At 50.3% G+C, this 15580-nt stretch overlaps 1 protein-coding gene across 1 annotated transcript in view; it reads left to right on the top strand.

Moving 5' to 3' along the window:
• The window catches only part of triob (trio Rho guanine nucleotide exchange factor b), a 61096-nt gene that overhangs the window by 23139 nt on the left and 22377 nt on the right, over nt 1–15580 (top strand). The window contains exons 12-34 of the mRNA XM_047031972.1: nt 432–623; nt 953–1122; nt 1931–2105; nt 3083–3278; nt 4111–4277; nt 4982–5101; nt 5983–6174; nt 6556–6705; nt 7797–7911; nt 7999–8114; nt 9218–9340; nt 9650–9844; nt 9964–10079; nt 10233–10299; nt 10574–10683; nt 10834–10903; nt 11269–11358; nt 11487–11579; nt 11700–11811; nt 13038–13228; nt 13595–13696; nt 14712–14851; nt 15385–15484. Of these exons, the coding sequence (XP_046887928.1) occupies nt 432–623; nt 953–1122; nt 1931–2105; nt 3083–3278; nt 4111–4277; nt 4982–5101; nt 5983–6174; nt 6556–6705; nt 7797–7911; nt 7999–8114; nt 9218–9340; nt 9650–9844; nt 9964–10079; nt 10233–10299; nt 10574–10683; nt 10834–10903; nt 11269–11358; nt 11487–11579; nt 11700–11811; nt 13038–13228; nt 13595–13696; nt 14712–14851; nt 15385–15484 (3102 nt within the window). The remainder of the gene's footprint in view (nt 1–431; nt 624–952; nt 1123–1930; nt 2106–3082; nt 3279–4110; nt 4278–4981; nt 5102–5982; nt 6175–6555; nt 6706–7796; nt 7912–7998; nt 8115–9217; nt 9341–9649; nt 9845–9963; nt 10080–10232; nt 10300–10573; nt 10684–10833; nt 10904–11268; nt 11359–11486; nt 11580–11699; nt 11812–13037; nt 13229–13594; nt 13697–14711; nt 14852–15384; nt 15485–15580) is intronic.

Below are 15580 nucleotides of genomic sequence, written 5' to 3'. Positions count from 1 at the left end.
TTAGATACCTAGAGACAGGGTAGATACCTAGAGACAGGGTAGATACCTAGAGACAGGGTAGTTACCTAGAGACAGGGTAGATACCTAGAGACAGGGTGGATACCTAGAGACAGAGTAGATACCTAGAGATAGGGTAGTTACCTAGAGACAGGGTAGATACCTAGAGACAGGGTAGTTACCTAGATACAGGGTAGATACCTAGAGACAGGTTAGATACCTAGAGACAGGGTAGATACCTAGAGACAGGGTAGATACCTAGAGACAGGGTAGTTACCTAGATACAGGGTAGATACCTAGAGACAGGTTAGATACCTAGAGACAGGGTAGATACCTAGAGACAGGGTAGATACCTAGAGACAGGGTAGATACGTAGAGACAGGGTATACAGTATGTCAAGGCGTCAGGGTAACGATGCCCCCCCCCCCTGACAGAACACCTACACCAATGCTGACAAGCTGCTGGAAGCAGCAGAGCAGCTGGCCCAGACGGGCGAGTGTGACCCGGAGGAGATCTACCAGGCGGCCCGTCAGCTGGAGGACCGCATCCAGGACTTTGTACGGCGCGTGGAGCAGAGGAAGATCCTGCTGGACATGTCTGTGGCCTTCCACACACACGTCAAGGAGGTAGGACAATCCTAATGCACAGCCATCAGTGTGTGTGTGGGTCTGTTTGGGAGACAGAGAGACAGAGAGAGACTTGAACTTGTATAGAGCCCCATCTAGTGGATAGAATACTTGAAGTCGTTGTGTGTGTGTGTGTGTATGCGTGTGCATGTGTGTGTGAGTGTGTGTGAGTGTGTGTGTGTAATGAACATCAGTGAGGAAGGAACCCCCCCCCGTTCTGAGGGCCAGACCAGGTCTTGTCCCTCCCTCTCTACCTCCCTCCCTCTGAACCCTGACGTGCTAGCACGGCCCTCTGTGATTGGCTGGGTGTTACTGTCTGTTTTCCGCAGCTGTGGACGTGGTTGGAGGAGCTGCAGAAGGAGCTTCTGGATGATGTGTATGCTGAGGCGGTGGAGGCGGTGCAGGAGCTGATCAAGCGCTTCAGCCAGCAGCAGCAGACCACCCTGCAGGCCACTGTCAACGTCATCAAGGAGGGAGAGGACCTCATCCAGCAGCTCAGGTAACACCTACAGCCAGGTAACACCTATAGCTCAGGTAACACCTACAGCCAGGTAACACCTACAGCCAGGTAACACCTATAGATCAGGTAACACCTACAGTCAGGTAACACCTGCAGCTCAGGTAACACCTACAGCCAGGTAACACCTGCAGCTCAGGTAACACCTACAGCCAGGTAACACCTGCAGCTCAGGTAACACCTGCAGCCAGGTAACACCTACAGCCAGGTAACACCTATAGCTCAGGTAACACCTGCAGCTCAGGTAACACCTACAGCCAGGTAACACCTGCAGCTCAGGTAACACCTGCAGCCAGGTAACACCTACAGTCAGGTAACACCTATAGCTCAGGTAACACCTGCAGCTCAGGTAACACCTACAGTCAGGTAACACCTACAGCCAGGTAACACCTACAGTCAGGTAACACCTACAGTCAGGTAACACCTGCAGCCAGGTAACACCTACAGCCAGGTAACACCTACAGCCAGGTAACACCTGCAGCTAGGTAACACCTACAGCCAGGTAACACCTACAGCCAGGTAACACCTACAGCCAGGTAACACCTATAGCTCAGGTAACACCTACAGTCAGGTAACACCTGCAGCTAGGTAACACCTACTGCCAGGTAACACCTATAGCTCAGGTAACACCTGCAGCCAGGTAACACATGCCTTATAATACATGCATGAAATGCATAATCTTTCTATATGCACCATTAAGAAGAACACTTTCTACATGCACAATTTACACATCACCACGCACGAAAAGTATGAATCCGACCAGCCCGCCTTTCCCCCTGTCTGGCTCCAGGGACTCGGCCGTCTCCAGCAACAAGACGCCCCACAACAGCTCCATGGCCCACATCGAGACGGTGCTGGCCCAGCTGGACGAGGCCCAGGGCCAGATGGAGGAGCTGTTCCAGGAGAGGAAGATCAAGCTGGAGCTCTTCCTGCAGCTGCGCATCTTCGAGAGGGACGCCATCGACGTGAGTGTGCTGGCTGAGAAAACTGGAGTTCTACTGCGAGTGCAGGGAGTCAGATGGCTAAGCGGTTAGGGAATCGGGCTAGTAATCAGAAGGTTGCCGGTTCGATTCCCGGCCGTGCGAATGACGTTGTGTCCTTGGGCGAGGCACTTCACCCTACTCGGGGAAATGTCCCCGTACTTACTGTAAGTCATTCTGGATAAGAGCGTCTGCTAAATGACTAAAATGAAAAAAAACAAAATAATGGTGTGTCGGATGTGTGCCGTGTGTATCTGCAGTGTGTATTTGTGTGTGTGGGGGTGGATGGGTGTGGCACATTGTCATGTGTATGCACGGTGGTTTTGCGCTGCAGAGCATGGGCGGCAGCAGGGAAGGGCTTGGTTGGCCTTTAAAATTACCGAGCAGAATAAGAAAATTACAGAGCAGGATAAGCCAACCCGTTCCATTTTCATGTAGCCCTTTTGAACTTCACGCTCTCGCGACCAACATTGATTTGAGCCCCACGACTGTATGGATTTGCCCCGCCGTAGTTTAGCCCCCAAAATACGTGTTTCTGTGTGTCATCTTGTGATAGCCGTTAACTTATTGTGTTGGCGTCAGAGACAGAACTCTACCTGCTGCTAGCCATGAGCTTAGTTAGCATCAAGAGACAGAGCTTCATCTCCTGTTAGATGTTAGCTTAGGTTGTTAGCATCAGAGACTCCATTTCCTGCTAGCCTTTAGCTTAGCTAGTTGGCATCTCTGCTCACAGAGTAGCCTACAGCCTGGGGCTGTGAGAAGCTACACAGGAAATGAGCTGGCAACACAGAGGAGATTCTGAACAGAGACGGAGACCGGGTCATACTTCTACAATGGCTTCTCCTCCACTAACTTTACCGTTCAGGGTTTTTGACATTTCGTATTTTAGCGTGCGTGCTGACACAGAAGGACGCGTTGCAGACAGCTCCAGCGACCCTACCCTGCCCTCTCTCTCCCTCCAGATCATCTCAGACCTGGAATCGTGGAACGAGGACCTGGCGGGCCAGAGGGGTGAGCTGGACACGGAGGACCTGGCTCTGGCTGAGCAGAGGCTGCAGCACCACGCTGACAAGGCCCTGACCATGACCAACCTGGCCTTCGATGTGGTGCACCAGGGCCAGGAGCTGCAGCAGTACGTCACCGAGGTGCAGGCCACTGGTGAGGGTCGACACACTGTGCGTGTATGAGTGTGTGTGGGTGGGGGGGGGGGGTTGGTGTGGAGGGGGGTAGTTTAGCTGTGTACTGCACCCTGGTGAGGCTCTATAAGCTCTGTGAAGAGAAAGTCAGGGTGTGAGTGTGTGTGTGAGAGTGTGTGCGTGTGTGTGTGTGTGTGGGGAGCTTGGTAAGCTCACAGCAGGAGTCGCTTGCCAGACAAACAGATTTGACTTTGTAATCCTATAGACTCATGTTTCTGGGATAAACCCAGTACACTGTGGACGCATACACAACCACACATATACAGTACACACACACACACACACACACAGCCACACATATACAGTACACACACACACACACACACACATTCGACAGGAAAGCCTCCAGCTCTCAGGACAGATCTAGCTTCATTTGGGGCTGTAGAGAGCTGTGGGTCAGACCATGCCGTTGTGGACCAATGGAGTGTAATGTAAGTAGACAGAGAAGAGACACAGGCCCAGCCAGCTCTTTCTGCTGTTGCTGTCTGGTCCTGGTCCTGGGCCTGGTCCTGGGTTAGGATGCCATACCTGTGGTAGTGTTGTACCTGCAGATGTGTGACAGGTGTTTGTTGCTGCAGGTGTATGACAGGTGTGTGTTGCTGCAGGTGTATGACAGGTGTGTGTTGCTGCAGTTGTATGACAGGTGTGTGTTGCTGCAGGTGTATGACAGGTGTGTGTTGCTGCAGGTGTATGACAGGTGTGTGTTGTTGCAGTTGTATGACAGGTGTGTGTTGCTGCAGGTGTATGACAGGTGTGTGTTGCTGCAGGTGTATGACAGGTGTGTGTTGTTGCAGGTGTGGAGCTCCTGTGTGACAGGGATGTGGACATGGCCACGCGTGTTCAGGACCTGCTGGACTTCCTGCATGAGAAGCAGCAGGAGCTGGACCAGGCAGCTGAGCAGCACCGCCGACACCTGGAGCAGTGTGTGCAGCTACGCCACCTGCAGGCCGAGGTCAAGCAGGTACGCACACACACACAGTCGCTTGCACACACAGACACACACACATGCACGCACTGGCACGTGTGTGCACACCTGCTCCCCTGGCGCTTCCCCTTCCAATCAGGCCTGGGACGTAGCTTAGCATGTAGCTTAGCATGTAGCTCAGCATGTAACTTAGCTTGTAGCTTACGATGTTGCTTAGCAAGAAGCTTACGACATTGCTTAGCAAGTAGCTGAGCATGTCGATTAGCATGTAGCTTAGCATGTAGCTTAGGACGTAGCTTAGCACAGATTCAGGGCTCCCGGTAGGCAGCCCCTGTCGCATTGCATGCTGGGAAGTGGCCCAGCCTCACTGAGAGCATGGCAGGATTTAGGCCGAGTCAGAAGTAGGGCAGCATCATCAGATAGAAGTCGGTTTATTTAGCTTACTATTTATTTATTTGTTTACTAGGCTGTTATGGAGAGCCACAGTTGACCCATGTTCTAGATAGTGAGGTGTGTGTGTTTGTGGTCATGCCTGAATGTGTGTGTGTGAGACAGGGTGATCATACAAAGTTTGCATTACAAACGCACACAAACACACATGTAGCTAGTGTCTTTGAGTGGTTATGAGATTACTCAATTAAAACTGTCACCTTCTAACCTAAAAATGTGTGTATGTGGCTGCATGTGGCTGTGTGTGTATGTGTGTGTGTGTGTGTGTGTGTGTGTGTGTGTGTGTGTAGGTGCTGGGGTGGATTCGTAACGGGGAGTCCATGCTAAACGCTGGGTTGATTACAGCCAGCTCCCTACAAGAGGCAGAGCAACTCCAGAAGGAACACGAGCAGTTTCAACATGCCATAGAGGTAGGTCTCTCCTCGACCTCCCCCTCTCTGCCCATTCTCCTCCCCTCCTCTCCGCTCCACTATATGCAGACATTATTGATATTGTTGTGAGGTGTGTTAACACAGCTAAACGCAGGCCCTCCGTGACCCAGTTCTACAGGTGGCTGATCTGAGGGTGTGTTTGTTCCCTTTCGTTTCATCTTGCTGTGGCAGAGTTGCTTATGAGTAGATCTAATCTCTGTTGGTAGCACTCTGGCTCCTGCTGATAGCACTTCCATACATGCTCTCACACTGTTCCTCCTGCGTTTCCATTTCATTCATTTAGCAGATGTTTTTATTTCTGTAAGTACAGCAGATAATCAGGGAGCAGCAGCGCACAGCTTAAACAGGGTTAGAGCCAAACACAAGAAGAGTCTGTCTAGAGTCTGCCTCTATTCATCCATCCACCCCCATCCACCCCCTCACGCCTCCCTCCCCTCCCCCCCCTCCCTCACCTCCCTCCCTCACCTTCCTCACCTCCTCCCTCACCTCCCTCCCCCACCTCCCTCACCTCCCTACCTCACTAACCTCCCTCCCTCTCTCACCTCCCTCACCTCCCTCCCTCTCTCACCTCCCTCCCTCGCCTCCCTTCCTCTCTCACCTCCCTCCCTCACCTACCTCCCTCACCTCCCTCCCTCACCTCCCTCACCTCCCTCCCTCTCTCACCTCCCTCACCTCCCTCCCTCTCTCACCTCCCTCCCTTTCTCACCTCCCTCACTTCCCTCCCTCCCTCTCTCACCTCCCTCACCTCCCTCCCTCACCTCCCTCAATCCCCCTCCCTCCCTCTCTCACCTCCCTCACCTCAACCTTCCTGATGTGACTGTGTTGTGGTGCTCCGTGCTCCGTGTGCTCTGCCCCTGCAGAAGACCCACCAGAGCGCCCTGCAGGTGCAGCAGAAGGCCGAGGCCCTGCTCCAGGCCAGCCACCACCACATGGAGCTGATCAGGGACTGTGCCGAGAAGGTGGCCGACCACTGGCAGCAGCTCATGCTGAAGATGGAGGACAGACTCAAGCTGGTCAACGCCTCCGTGGCCTTCTACAAGACCTCGGAGCAGGTGTGTGTGTGTGTGTGTGTCTGTGTGTGTGTGTGTGTGTGTGTGTGTGTGTGTGTGGAGATCAGGTGTTGCATTGTGGGAGTAGCAGTCTTCTGTGTGTGTGTGTGCCAGGTGTTGCATTGTGGGATTAGTAGTCCCATGTGTGTGTGCTCCAGGTGATGCATTTTGAGATTAGTGGTCCTCTGTGTGTGTGGAGATCAGGTGTTGCATTGTGGGATTACTAGTCCTTTGTGTGTGTGTTCCAGGTGTTGCATTGTGGGAGTAGCAGTCCTCTATGTGTGTGGAGATCAGGTGTTGCATTGTGGGAGTAGCAGTCCTCTGTGTGTGTGGAGATCAGGTGTTGCATTGTGGGAGTAGCAGTCCTCTGTGTGTGTGTTCCAGGTGTGCAGTGTGCTGGAGAGTCTGGAGCAGGAGTACAAGAGAGAGGAAGACTGGTGTGGGGGAGCCGACAAGCTGGGGCCCAACAGTGACTCAGACCACGTCACTCCCATGATCAGCAAACACCTGGAGCAGAAGGAGGCCTTCCTGAAGGTCACACACTGCACACACTGCACACACTGCACACACTGCACACTCAACACACTGCATACACTGCACACTCCGCACACACTGCACACACTGCACACTGCACACACTGCACACTCAACGCACCGCACACTCTGCATTTGCACATTGCACACACTGCAAACACTGCACACACTGCACACACTGCACTCATCACACAGTGCACACTTTATACACCGCACACTGCACACACTGCACACTCTGCACACAGCACACACTGCACATACTCTACACGCTCTACACACTGCACACACTGCACACACAACACACTGCGCACACTGCACACACTGCACATACTGCACACACTGCACACTCTGCACACTCCACACACTGCACACTCTGCGCACTGCACATTGCACACACACTGCACACACCGCACTTGCTACACACTGCACGCTCCACACACTGCACACTCTACACACTGCACACACTGCACTCATTACACACCGCACACTCCACACACTGCACACTCTGCACACTGCACATGCTCTACACGCTCTACACACTGCACACACACTGCACTCATTACACACTGCACACTCTACACACTGCACACTGCACACACTGCACACACACTGCACACACACTGCACACACACTGCACACTCTACACACACATTGCACACACACAGCACACACACTGCACATTCTACACACACACTGCATACACACTGCACACACTATACACTCTACACACTCTGCACACACACAATATACACATTACATGCTCTGCACACACATTATACACACACTACATATACATTACACGCACACACACACTGCACAAAGACACTGCGCACACACACTAAACACACTGCACACAGACACTGTGCACACACACTACACGTACATTACACGCATACACACTGCACACAGACACTGCGCACACACACTTCACACACACTGCGCACACACACTGCACACACACACTGCGCACACACACTGCACACACACACTGCGCACACACACTAAACACAGTGTACACAAACTTTACACAGCAGGTGGTTTGATATCTGACTTGAACATGTGTGTGTGTGTGTGTAACTTCCTCTCCCCCAGGCGTGTACCTTAGCCAGACGCAACGCAGACGTCTTCCTGAAGTACCTGCACAGGAACAGCGTCAACATGCCAGGCATGCTGGCCCACGTCAAGGCACCTGAGACACAGGTCAAAAGTAAGCTCCGCCTCCCCGACCGCTGACCTCCTCTGCGGTACCGCCCTCGTGTGTTCTGACCAGCCACTGTGTTGTGTGTTGTGTCAGACATCTTGAACGAGCTGCTGCAGAGGGAGAACCGGGTTCTGCACTTCTGGACCCTGAGGAAGCGCCGGCTGGACCAGTGCCAGCAGTACGTGGTGTTCGAGCGCAGCGCCAAGCAGGTACTGGGGACCTCCAGCCTCCAAATCGGATTGGTTGACAGTCGTGGAATACTAGCAGGGGATCCTTCACGCTAAAGAAGTCAATTTCATGCCAAAGCCACAGCCTCTCTTGGGACAGGTCCCAGGTCCCACATACTGGGACCTTTGACCTCTCGATTTGCAGTCAAACCCTCGAACCACTGAGCTGTACACCTCAATGCAGCGTGTTGAAAATACTGCCTGCGCCCTCATGTGGTCGTGCCGGGGTACTGCACTACAATTTGAAGAATTTAACGAAGTAACTCAATTAATAACCGATTTCCCTGTAATTTGCAAAGTGCAGAGGCATTTACAGTAGTACAGTTCAACAAGTAACAATCAATACAGGATCGAATTTAAAAGCATGTACAAAGCACATAGTAAAATACAGTACTAATGAATAATGTATGGGAATATAGTCCATGTGTGTGTAGTGGGTCACATATTGGCCAAGCAACCCAAACTAAATCCCCTATGGTTTAAAGGAAGATGGGAAACTGAACAGTGTATTACGGTAACATGAACCAAATTATGCCAATATCAATAGAATGACAGTTATTTCACTTAATGGGTTAAATCAGAGCAAGAATGGTCAAAGTAAGGTTAAAATGAAATAAACATTTAATAACGTTGCAAATGAATGAAATCAATTACAAGGCAAACATGTTACAAAATGAAGGTTAACTCTTACCTACGCTACCATGACTATTGTAAACCAGAGAGAGACAGCAAGAGGTGAGCAAAGAGAATGAGTACATGGACAAGCCAGAGCTGAGGAGAAGGTCTCAGGAGATCAAGAATCCACAGAACAATGCTTCACATTTCCCTTTATACACAAGAACAACCAATCAGACCATTTCTCGACCCTTAATTATCAACATATGACACAGCAATGCACAGTAAGTTACTCAATGAGATGTGAGAGCCATCAAGTTGAGACCCTGTCCAGCAACTCCAGATGTGAGCATATGAGGTGGGGGCAGGTGGACACCCAGCCTTCCATGTGTCCTGTGTGTGTACACACACCCGCGTGTGTGTTGGTGTGCCAGGGGGCTGTGTGTTCACCCTGTCTCTCCCACTCCCAGGCGCTGGAGTGGCTGCATGATGCTGGCGAGTTCTACCTGTCCACACACACCTCAACGGGCTCCAGCCTCCAACACACCCAGGAGCTGCTGAAGGAGCACCATGACTTCCACATCACCGCCAAGGTCAGGATCTAAACCAGATCTCTGCCAAGGTCAGGATCTAAATCAGATCACCGACAAGGTCAGGATCTAAACCAGATCTCTGCCAAGGTCAGGATCTAAACCAGGTCTCTGCCAAGGTCAGGATCTAAACCAGGTCTCTGCCAAGGTCAGGATCTAAACCAGATCACCGCCAAGGTCAGGATCTAAACCAGATCTCTGCCCAGGTCTGGAGGTCCTTATTGGAACTAGACTTGTACATTTCAGCCTTATCTTCCCCTTTATGGATATATAAAACCAATAATAAAGAGTAAAAGTCTGTCTCACCAACAGCAAACCAAAGAGCGGGTGAAGTTGTTGATCCAGCTGGCAGAGAGCTTCTGTGAGAAGGGCCACGCCCACGCTCAGGAGATCAAGAAATGGGTGGCGTCCGTCGACAAGCGCTACCGAGATTTCTCCCTGCGCATGGACAAGTACCGCTCGTGTCTGGAGAAAACGCTGGGCATCTCGTCTGACTCCAACAAGACTGTGAGTATCAGGAGATACCTACAGAATGTTTTAGTCTTCCAGTAGAGAGGTGGCACGCAACCGCACAATGGCTGCCCCCTCAGTGCCCCCTAATGGCCGCTGGGTTTCCTGTCCTGTAGAGTAAAGACCTGCAACTGGACATCATACCGGCCAGCGCGCCGGAGTTAGAGGTCAAACTGAGGGATGCCGCCCACGAACTGAACGAGGAAAAGAGGAAGTCTGCTCGCAGGAAAGAGTATGTATTTACTAGTACGATTTATATTTGCTGAAAGTAAAAAGTATGTATTTACTGTACTATTTGGTCATAGTACTATTTACTGAAAATGTTAGGTGTTCACACTCAGTGGAAGGCTGTTACTGTGTCCGTCTTACGTTGCTGCTTTGGCAGGTTCATAATGGCGGAGCTCATCCAGACAGAGAAGGCGTACGTCAGAGACTTGAGGGAATGCACAGATGTAAGTACCCCACTGATGACCTATCAATCCAGGGATATTAGCATTGAATCACTTCAGATTTCTATTTACTAACGACCTTACAGCCTGACTCCTGCAGCCTTCACACTTAAGCCAGAGCAACCTTGTAGCCAGACGACTTTAAACTCTGTTTCACTAAAACCTTTCAGTTCCGGGTTTGTGGTCAATTTCATTCAGTTTATTTGCCAGGTTGTGAATTGAATCGAATCCGTAATCCCAGCTGTCCTGAGTGTGCTGTTGTGTTGTGTTTTACCAGACGTACCTGTGGGAGATGAGCAGCGGCGTGGAGGAAGTCCCTCCTGGAATCGTCAACAAAGAACACATCATCTTCGGCAACATGCAGGATCTCGACGAGTTCCACCACAAGTACGTCCTCCTTACTCACGACCTCGTCCAAGGGGGAAGAGGGCCGCATCTGCTTCCTCCTCGGCTGTTCTGATTGTTTGATCATCACGTTGTACACCTTTGTTGTCCCTCCAAGCATGGTGAGTGTGGATGATGTCGCTCTCTTCACAGCATCTTCCTGAAGGAGCTGGAGAAGTACGAACAGCTGCCTGAAGACGTCGGCCACTGTTTCGTCACCTGGGTGAGCTTGTCATGTGCAGAGGATGCATAAGGTTTGCTGGGGAAAACTGAGACAGAGGATACAGAAGGTGACAGCCATGATGTAGGATAGAGGAGGTGATAGAGGGTAGAGGAGATCATAGAGGAGGTGATAGAGGGTAGAGGAGATCATAGAGGAGGTGAGAACCACGCTAGATCATCATGGAGGTGATCGTGGAGGTGATCGTGGTGGTGAGGGTAGGGGTGAGGGTAGGGGTAAGAGACATGCCCGAAGATAGAGGAGAATACAGCCATGTTTGCTGATGAAGCTGGAGTGTCTTCAGTCGCCCAGTGAGAAACACAGAGAGGCCTGTAGACTCATGATATACTGTGCGTGTCATTCTCCAGGCTGATAAGTTCCAGATGTATGTGAACTACTGCAAGAATAAGCCAGACTCAACACAACTCATCCTGGAGCATGCAGGATCCTACTTTGATGTAAGCTGCTAAGAATGTTTTTTTTATTTTAATTTGATCTGTGAACCTTTGAAGAACAGCTCATATTGGTTGAAACGGTTGACCATGACCAACATGCAAGACTAATATGCTGCTGTTGTTTTTTTTAGGAAATTCAACAGAGACACAGATTGGCCAACTCCATCTCCTCATACCTCATCAAACCAGTGCAGAGAATAACCAAGTACCAGCTTCTGTTAAAGGTTTGCATAACACTTTTCCCATATAGACTATAAGTCCAGCCTTTCGTTTAAGAATAGAGAGATAGTGAGTGTGTGTGTGTGTGCGTGTGTTTATGTTATTGTGTGTGTGTGTGTGTGCAGGAGCTCCTGACGTGCTGTGAAGAGGGGAAGGGAGAGATCAAGGATGGGCTGGAGGTGATGCTGAGTGTCCCAAAGAGAGCTAACGACGCCATGCACCTCAGCATGATGGAAGGTGGGTGTCACTGCACGACGGATAAAGGAACACAGCGCTGGTCCTACCCAGGCTGGGAGTACACTACCTACCCATGAGAGGCTGGGAGTACACTACCTACCCATGAGAGGCTGGGAGTACACTACCTACCCATGATAGACTGGAAGTACACTACCTACCCATGATAGGCTGGGAGCACACTACCTACCCATGATAGGCTGGGAGTACACTACCTACCCATGATAGGCTGGGAGTACACTACCTACCCATGATAGACTGGGAGTACACTACCTACCCATGATAGACTGGGAGTACACTACCTACCCATGATAGACTGGGAGTACACTACCTACCCATGATAGGCTGGGAGTACATTACCTACCCATGATAGGCTGGGAGCACACTACCTACCCAGGCTGGGAGCACACTACCTACCCATGATAGGCTGGGAGTACACTACCTACCCAGGCTGGAAGTACACTACCTACCCAGGCTGGGAGTACACTACCTACCCATGATAGACTGGGAGTACACTACCTACCCATGATAGACTGGGAGTACACTACCTACCCATGATAGACTGGGAGTACACTACCTACCCATGATAGGCTGGGAGTACACTACCTACCCATGATAGGCTGGGAGCACACTACCTACCCAGGCTGGGAGTACACTACCTACCCATGCTGGGAGTACACTACCTACCCAGGCTGGGAGCACACTACCTACCCATGATAGGCTGGGAGTACACTACCTACCCATGATAGGCTGGGAGTACACTACCTACCCAGGCTGGGAGTACACTACCTACCCAGGCTGGGAGTACACTACCTACCCATGAGAGGCTGGGAGTACACTACCTACCCATGATAGGCTGGGAGTACACTACCTACCCATGAGAGGCTGGGAGTACACTACCTACCCATGATAGACTGGGAGTACACTACCTACCCAGGCTGGGAGTACACTACCTACCCAGGCTGGAAGTACACTACCTACCCATGCTGGGAGTACAGCGCTGGTCCTTTCCAGTCTAGAAATACAAGTGACACTGGAGTTGAACATGTCTGTAGTCTGCACTGTGTACGGTTTAACAAGCCTGCAATGGAACGCAGTCCTTTAAGCAAACACTTTTATCCAAAGTGACGTACGGTGTAAATTCAAACCTGCTGATGCTTATCCAGCAGTCAAATGCTCTAACCACTGAGCTGTGGTTCACCGTGCTCCATCTGTGCCGTGCGGAACAGGGTTTGATGGGAACCTGGAGTCGCAGGGGGAGCTGATCGTTCAGGAGGCGTTCCAGGTGTGGGACCCCAAGACGTTGATCCGCAAGGGGCGCGAGCGTCACCTCTTCCTGTTTGAGATGTCCCTGGTCTTCAGCAAGGAGGTGAAGGACTCGTCCGGCCGCAGCAAGTACCTCTACAAGAGCAAGCTGTTTGTGAGTACGAACCTCAATGCTTTCTCGTGAATGGCCGGTGGTTTTGATACGGAGGTTGTTTAAGGATGGCTGTCTCTGTGTTGACTCTCTAGATACACGATGGAAATGAAGTGGTTTGATTAATCTCTTCTAATGTACCTAAAGTGGTTTGTTTATCTCGATTTGGAACTGCGCACTTCTGATCCTTGACCTTCTGCCGTACTTTCTGTGTGTACCATGTTTACTTTGGATGAAAGCATTTGTAGATGAACAAAATGTAAACGTGGATGCAGAGGTTCTTTCGGGATAGCACGCTCTCTCTTCTCTTTCTATAGTCTCTCTGTGAATAACATATTCTGTTGTGTTTGTTTTGCTGTTGATGCGCAGACCTCTGAGTTGGGGGTCACAGAGCATGTGGAGGGAGACCCCTGCAAGTTTGCCCTCTGGATGGGGAGGACCCCGTCCTCAGACAACAAGATTGTCCTCAAGGTAAATGCTAACATGCTAACCACATCCTCAGACAACCAGATTGTCCTCAAGGTAAATGCTAACATGCTAACCACATCCTCAGACAACAAGATTGTCCTCAAGGTAAATGCTAACATGCTAACCCCGTCCTCAAACAAGAATATCCTCAAGGTAAATGCTAACATGCTAACCCTGTCCTCAGACAATAAGATTGTCCTCAAAGTAAATGCTAACATGCTATTCCCATCCTCAACAAGATTGTCCTCAAGGTAAATGCTAACATGCTAACCCCATCCTCAGATAGCACAGTGGTCCTCAAGGTGAATGCTAACAAGCAAACTCTATACAACAACCGATCCAAATGTCATTTGTGAGATTAAGCACCACCATGGTTCCTATTGAATCCTACAAAGGTTGTTCCCACGACGTATTGTATTCATCTTTTAGATATTTGAGTTAACACATTGTGAGTCATACAGCGTGTGCATTATGTAACTGGCATGGCAATGGTAAATGTGTCTGATGTAACAACACTGCCTTGATCACTGTTGCTATGGGCCCTCAAGATGGGTCTGTGATTCATGCTAAAGCAAGACGCAAGTCTTCACACACAAACGGTCACACACACACGCTCTCTCACACACACACACGCTCTCACACACACGCACACACCCTCACACACACACTCTCTTGCTGCTCTGCGTCTCTTTCTTTCTCTCACACACAGATACCTAAGAGTTCATCAAAATGAAGATTTAAGTGATTGAAAGTAACCCCAAGTTTGGGTTGGGTCAAAAGTTTGACATCATGTTGAGTGTGTCTGTGTGTATATGTTTGTGTGGTCTTGTTTAACCACTCTTGTGGTGAGCAAATGTCCTCACAAGTATAGTGAAATAATGCTTCAAGGGGTTTCAGAGTTAGGCTTAGAATGTGTGTTACATTAAGGGTTAGTCGTTAGTGTATAGACATTTGGGAGGGAACGGGAGGGCCCCACTAGGATATAAGAACAAACCTGTGTGTGTGTGTGTCTTCTCAGGCATCCAGCCTAGAGAACAAGCAGGACTGGATCAAGCACATCCGTGAGGTGATCCAGGAGCGCACCATCCACCTGCGGGGGGCGCTAAAGGAGCCCATCCACATCCCTAAAGCCACTACCGCCAAGCACAAGGCCCGCAGGTGGGACTCAGTTCACCTCAGTTCATCTTTATTCATTTCCTGAGGGCAGTTTGGTTGCAGCACACAATAATATAAAAACTAATCCCATACAACCAAAACAAAAACATAAAACACCTCTAAAGTAAATGAATTTAATTATCTTCCCACTAAACACGAGCTGACATTTTAACTTCAACTTTTGGAGCATCAGTCAGAACAAATGTTGTCCTTATCTGACTTCAAACCAACACAGTTTCATTTTAGTCAGTTTAGTCTTACCAGCCCGCACATATTGGATTTAGTTGTCCTGTGAGAGCCAGCTAGTTGGTATAGTTCAGTGGTTAGAGCATTGGACTGTAGATCAAGAGGTTGCAGGTTCAAAACCCCCCTGTAAATTGCTTTGGATAAGAGCCGTTTTCTTTATATACGTATTCTGATTCAGATAATTATTTGTATTCATACGTAACATATCAAAACTGTCTCCTGATCCCCCTGCCATGTTGCCATGGTGTCTGTTTGTTTGTTGTTGTTTACCTGTTCTTGTTTACCTGTAGGGACGGAGAGGAGCTGGACAGCCAGGGCGAGGGCAGTAGCCAACCAGACACCATCTCCATCGCCTCCCGCACCTCGCAGAACACAGTGGACAGCGACAAGGTCAGCTAACACACAGCACACCTCCAGTCTCCCACTCCCAGGCTGGTACAGTACCTGTCAGCTAGGACACAGCACACCTCCAGTCTCCCACTCCCA

This window comes from Hypomesus transpacificus, chromosome 2 (genome assembly GCF_021917145.1).
Source record: "Hypomesus transpacificus isolate Combined female chromosome 2, fHypTra1, whole genome shotgun sequence".
Classification (NCBI taxonomy): Eukaryota; Metazoa; Chordata; class Actinopteri; order Osmeriformes; family Osmeridae; genus Hypomesus; species Hypomesus transpacificus.
This window is presented reverse-complemented; position numbering and strand designations above follow the sequence as displayed.